General features: G+C 39.4%; 1 protein-coding gene across 1 annotated transcript; it reads right to left on the bottom strand.

Moving 5' to 3' along the window:
- Nucleotides 1–2295: 2295 nt before the first annotated feature.
- On the bottom strand, nt 2296–5357 carry LOC145125731 (F-box/LRR-repeat protein 25-like). Its single transcript, XM_079061152.1, has 3 exons — nt 5123–5357; nt 3482–4449; nt 2296–2612 (listed from the first exon to the last, which is right to left on the bottom strand). The coding sequence occupies exons 2-3, from the start codon at nt 4418–4420 to the stop codon at nt 2517–2519; spliced, it is 1035 nt and encodes a 344-aa protein (XP_078917278.1). The 5' UTR covers nt 4421–4449; nt 5123–5357; the 3' UTR covers nt 2296–2516.
- Between the last annotated feature and the right edge of the window lie 862 nt (nt 5358–6219).

The raw sequence follows: 6219 nt of genomic DNA, 5'->3' as shown, positions 1-6219 counted from the left end.
GCCTGGTTGTTGGACTCTTGGGAACTTGGTGGTTGGACTAGGTGCGAGAGTGGAAGTCTCGGTGATGGTTTGGGTATACTTATTTATCGTTTAGGTAAAGGGGTTGGTAATCAGAAGGTTGTGGAGTAAAATGCAGGTGCAGATTCATAGATGTTGGGTTATGAGTGGGGTATCGAATCAGTTTTGGGTAAAATCTCGAGTTAGGTATCGCGCACGTTCTGTGCAGGGTTTTTCTTTCAGTGTATTATCAATTTGGGGTGTCATTATTCCAAAGGCATCAATCACAAGGTTCAGGAGTAAGGAATGGGTTTGGTATGATGACAGGATGAGCCATTATGTTGTGTCTTCGAATGGTACTATCTATGGAGGGACCATAACATGTTCGGAATCAGGAGAAGTGGATTTGATGGCGGGGTGTGGTGGAGCAGTTTTCGTCAGTCGAGATCTTCTTTCAGGAATCCTGTGGGGCTGCTGTGGGCTTTTGCGTCTTTTAGCCCAACAATCAGGTAGAAGTCCGGTGTTTCGAGTCGCTGTCAGACCCTGTTGTGCAGTAGGATGAGTCGAAGTGGTTTCAGTAATTTGGGATTCGTGTGTGGAATCTCTTGTTATTAGGGGTATATGCTAAGTTGTTAGCAGTTGGATTAAATAATCTCAGAGTGGCTGATTAGACCCTATTGTGCAGCTCTCGTCTGAGTCTAACCGTTGCAGGGATGAATCTTCTACTCGAAGGATTATCTGAGGCTTCTGTTTTCAAATGAAAAAGCTCGGGACGATTGCAGAGCACACACCACATGTTTTTCGCATTCTGTGAATTACTCTGATTTGATAATGTTTTTGCTAACTCTTGGTTACCTTGGTTTCATGAGAAAGAAATGTATTAACGATTTATTAATTAAAAAGAAAAAAATTTAGGTCATGATTTTGGGGCGTTACAGGCGTTTGCGGCACATACATTGCTTGTGTGGGGTATGCATGCGCCGATTGATTTTTTTGTGAGCTCGATTCCGTTAGTCCCGTGGTGTGTGAGTGTGTTCCCTGCACCGCTGTGCCTAGACTGTTGTTGTTTTGCAGGTGTGTTGGAGGGTACATGCCTTGGTAGTAGTAGAAGTATGGGTTGAACGCTGGTTGTTGTGCGAATAGCGGGACGTGCGACATGGCGGCCATCGGGAAAGACAGGTGACCTAGATGCATTGGTTATATAGCGGATATGATAGTGCTCGGGCACCAGGTGCAGGTCCCTGCCTGCCGTGTGGATGGCTGCTGGCAAGTTGCTAGCTGTGATTGTGTGGTCGGTGCCCTTTGGGGCGTCGTGGTGGTCGTTGTGGCCGGATGTGCCGTTGCGGCGGGTGTCGGTCACCATAAACTAGCAATGAACTCCGCCACGGAGCCGAGTGGAGGCGTTGTCTGTGTTTGTGGTAGCGATTGCCCTTCCAGTGTCGATGGACCGCTTCCGTCGAGGGACTGCATTGGTCGAACTGGGCTAGTGGCGTCGCCTTCTTGCTGCGGCAGTCCTTTGTCCGTCATTTCCGGTGCCTGGAGTTGTTTCGTGGGTTTTGCAGGATCGAGTGCAAACCCGGATGGAGCCAACTGTTGTGATATGTCACCGGATTAACTTCGTCTTTCCGTGGGTGGAAATGAAAAGCTTGTGGATGACAACAAAGAAGATAAGACCATCAGTCGTCGTCCGGGAGGTTGTCCCGGAACAAGGCTCCGACGATCAAGTCAGTGAGAGTCTAAGAGAGAGAGGGTTGAAAGCTTAAAGAGAGAATTAAAGGGTTTTTGATCTTGGTCCCTTCTCTTGGGGGAGAAGGGTGCCTTTTATACCTGTGGTATGGGGGAACAGATCCTCGACAGTATCTTCTACCTTTTCAGGTTTGGTAGGGGTTGATGGCTTTTGATTGGAGGATCGTGTGCCATGGGTGGTTGTTCACTATTGGTGCAGATTCTTTTAGAAGCGGCGTCTAGAGCACTACTCTGGAGAACTCTCGGTACTGTTTTGTCTTCAACGTTAGCCTTGGCGCTTGGGCACCAAGGAAAGGATATGGGGTCTCGAAGGCGAGGGAGAAGGCCCAGCGTTAGTTACGCGTTGCTCCTTAGCCGATCCATCTGTTGAACTAGCGGTTCCGTTATCTTTGACGGATTCCCGATGGGATACGTCAACATAACTCTTACCGAAATCCCACATCAACTTTTGTTTGACTTCAAGGCAAATTATGTACATCAATCCATAAATCAACCAAAACACAGTATTTTGCCTATAATGAAAGTAAGCAAATGCTCATCAATGCCCAATTTTTGTATTAACAAATATTACCTAAATCCCAAAATTGTAAATCAATTATCATTCTACCAAGAAAAAAAATAGTTTGAAGAACTATAAAAACAAAGTAACCCAAAAGACCCAACCAAACTAAGCAAACCTTACAAAAACTAAGAGAAAAAGAGATGGCTAAAATACCTAAACATAAACTCAAAGTGTCACCGATCAATTAACCTCATAACCTTTAGGACCATGATCAAGCATCACCGACCTCCAACACGTTACAAAAAGCATAAGAAAACTTGATATTCGATGGTAAAATGAAACCTTTAGCTACCAAACGAGACAAAACCTACAAACATTACAAAGATGAGGTGATCAAAGCTACATATAGTTCAATAACCAGTTCCTTAATTTTACAGCTTCTTAGCTTCTTTAACCATATACAGTGAAATTCATAATCATTTTAACCGAACAATCAATGTTGTGACTTTGGACGCACATTCAAACATCCTCTAAGTATAAATTTTTGACTCGGGTTAAGTATGTTGAACAATTTTATCAAAGGATAATCAATAAACTACTACTAAGGTTTTGGTGTTAAAAGGCCTAAGGCGCCTCAAAGCGCGGAGGCTTCTTGTAGCCGAAGAGCTAAGCGCTCACTTAGAGCACACTAGGCGCCTAAAATTCAAATAAAAAAATATTAAAAAATATATAAATTTACTTAACATAAATTCAGCAACATACAACGTACGTGACTAAGAAAAGTAAAGCCATATATAAACTGATCATGCAACATTAACATACATTAAAACTTAAAGTTTAAAACTGATCATGCAGTACTGTATCATTATTACCAAATTTCAACAATAAAACTTAAATGTTAAAACATGCAACATAATGTTTTAACATACATTCAAACTGCTTCAATGGTGAAAGGAGAGTAGAATTTATCGCTTCCGAGTCGTGTGACTCTTACTTAATTAAACGGGTTAAAAAAACCTATGATTTCTTAATCAAGCCTTAACTAAACCTGGCCCAACAAAACTAATATCCCAACATTCCCTAGGCGTGTTTAAGCACTTAAGGAAAAGTGAGCAGAAAGCCCCATTCAGTTGCAATCTAAGCGCTGCCAAGCGACACTTTTTTAAACCTAGCTAAAGCTAATAAACATATGATTTTTACAAAGATATACAAATTGTCAAAGGAAGAGAAATTTACCTTAGAACATAAAACCCCAATTTTGAGCTCCTTGACATGGCAAAGATTCATTATAAATCCTTCAAGCGTCTCTTCTTCGGCTTCTATAGGCGTTGCCTTCTCCCTTGTATAATCTAAGTTAGCTTCAACTAAAGAAGACACATTTACCAACAAAAGCTTCCACAACCATAGATGACCAAGGATTGTTAGTGATAAAATATTAGGAGCTTTGATTTCAACAATATTGTGCGGCCTACAACCAAAGCAATAATTCAACACCAAGTTCTTAACGCTTTTTGAAGTAATATCAAGCCGCCTATAACCATGGCAATAATCCAATACCAAAGTTTCCAATACAGGACTCCCAGTTAATATATTTTCAATCAAATCTTCATCTAAATTCCAACAGGAAATACTTAAACTCCTAAGGTTTTTCCAACTAATCGCCGCAATTGGATTAAATATGATGCCTGATATTCTTAAATCAGTAAAACATTTGTTGTCGAAAAAAGCTTGATCTAAAAAAAACTGAGTTTCCATACTCGATAACGTTAAAATAAGCTCTTCAACGTTACATTTTATTGCATAACGAATCCAATTGTTGACTTGAGATCCATAACGATTATTATATTTGGTATCCACTTCGAATTTCTTGAGCTTCAATTGGCGACACTGAGTAAGGGCTTTGTCGACCAAGGAAACGAAATCGGACCACTCATGCTTTTCATCATTATGATGGAAAATTAGAGTGGGAACCAAAGTCCACAAATCTTTCCATCGTCTGGAAAGTGTACCTGTTCTTATGGCATCATTTGTGGAGGGTAAACGAGACAGGATTTTGAGAACCAAACAATCTGGCATTATGCTGATTCGATCTTCTTCCCCATTCTGCATCATGTCTTGAAGCTTTATCCGTTTTGGGGAAATTTTAGATTGAATGTGTCTTTCCTCCATTTCCATTGAGGCAACAGAGCTCTTGCTGCTTTCCTCTACGAAAAATTTACACAAAACTCAATTTAGGTGTAAATGTATAGAAATTGAGAAATGATATTGCTCTAGCGCCTGAACTTTGAAAAACTACAATTCAGTTCCTAAGGACATGAGATATATCTCGATATCTACATCAACTTTTCATGATTAATTATGGCCAGATGTTAAAATTACATTAGCAACATATTTTATAAGGTTGTAAATCAAACCTAGTTAACTTTGACTTGTTTGATTTCAATAAAATTCTAAGATGAAGTATGACATCCTTATAGTTAGGGATGGAAAAAATCCCAACAAGAATGCTACTGCCGAACCTGAATTAACTAGGGAATTCCCATAGGGGCACTATGCCAAGTTTCCATTCCAATTTAAAAAAAGACGTTCACTTATATGCTAAAACCGAAGTTTGAGAATGAGAAAAAGACAGGAGATCACCTCAATTAATTGAAGAATATGAGGATACTACATCTAGCCAAAATCACAATTTTAACAAAACCACATAACTCATAACGTGCTTCAAATTATCACATAACCAAAGTTCAAAGAATTCACAGATTAAATAACTTAATTGGTAAATTACAATCTCATATTACAAAATCACATAGTATAGCTTTAAATTAAACAATCAAGAACTTAATTTCATAATCACATTCAATTATAGCTTAGAATTACCAAGAAAAGATTAGGTTCGAGTAGCTCAGCGGAGAGACAGGGAGAGGCAGTCAAGAGACAGAAAGCAACCGTGAGGGTGGGAGATAGAGGTCGAGACTCCGAGAGAACCGGAGAAGCAGCCGCTAGAGTGAGAAGTCGCCCTACACCTGGCTAGAAAACGGGTGCTGTTTGATTGCTTTTGTGTTGTTGACATGGAGGGCCCAAAAAGAAAAAAACTGAACCCAAGTTTTAGATATAAAATTGATGGTCGATGCTAAAGTTATTGAGAGCCTGAGCCTCGCCCCCTTTCATAGAACACTAGGTCCACTACAGCTGCACGTTTTTCGGATTTTAGTCCGGACCCGGGTTCTTTTTTAAATCCAGGTCGGTTTTGGAGCGGATTGTTCTGAATTTTTGTATTAGATTGATATATGGTGTAACGAGAGGACATATCTGGATTTGAAATACGGATTGTTATATTTTTTAAATTTAATTTCATTCCAACCAAACAAATATTTGAATTATATCTAGTTTTAATTTTAAATACAAAATAAAAGAATAGAAATAAATATAATAAAATACAAGCGTTTTTAGTTGATAAAATGGTCGTCTTCATCAAATCAGAGTTTATCTAATTTGAAAATTCTCGATCGATGTCTCCGTTACGTTGGAGGTGATATCCCATGTGCAACTTCTTCGTGGATGTACCCCTCGATGGGTGGTAAAAGTGATCAAGCGAAACACAGTTTTGAATTCTTTCCACACCGTCCAAGTAATCCTTCAAACAAATATATACTTTCATCAATATTCAATACACGGTGAGTCACGACCTTCCTTCCAATATTACCATACGATTAAGAGAAAACACGGATTTTGAAGCTACTGTTGAAGCTTGGTCAGTTAATAAATCATGGTCCATGGCAGCTGGAATAAGAAATTATGGTTTCTTTTCTTTTTCACTCAAGACAAAATATCTAGGTATTTATAATCTTCGACATCTATGCATCAAATATGGTTTGATGATATATAATTTCCCAATTCGCTACTTGGTTTGGAAGAGCTTCCACCTGCAAAGGATTAAGTAATTGAATATTTGCATCCCGACACGTCTAAATGAT

Source organism: Lactuca virosa, chromosome 7 (genome assembly GCF_052849685.1).
Source record: "Lactuca virosa cultivar CGN04683 chromosome 7, Lactuca_virosa_CGN04683_v6, whole genome shotgun sequence".
In the NCBI taxonomy this organism is placed as follows: Eukaryota; Viridiplantae; Streptophyta; class Magnoliopsida; order Asterales; family Asteraceae; genus Lactuca; species Lactuca virosa.
Note: the sequence above shows the minus strand (reverse complement) of the source record. Positions and strands in the feature narration are given on the sequence as shown.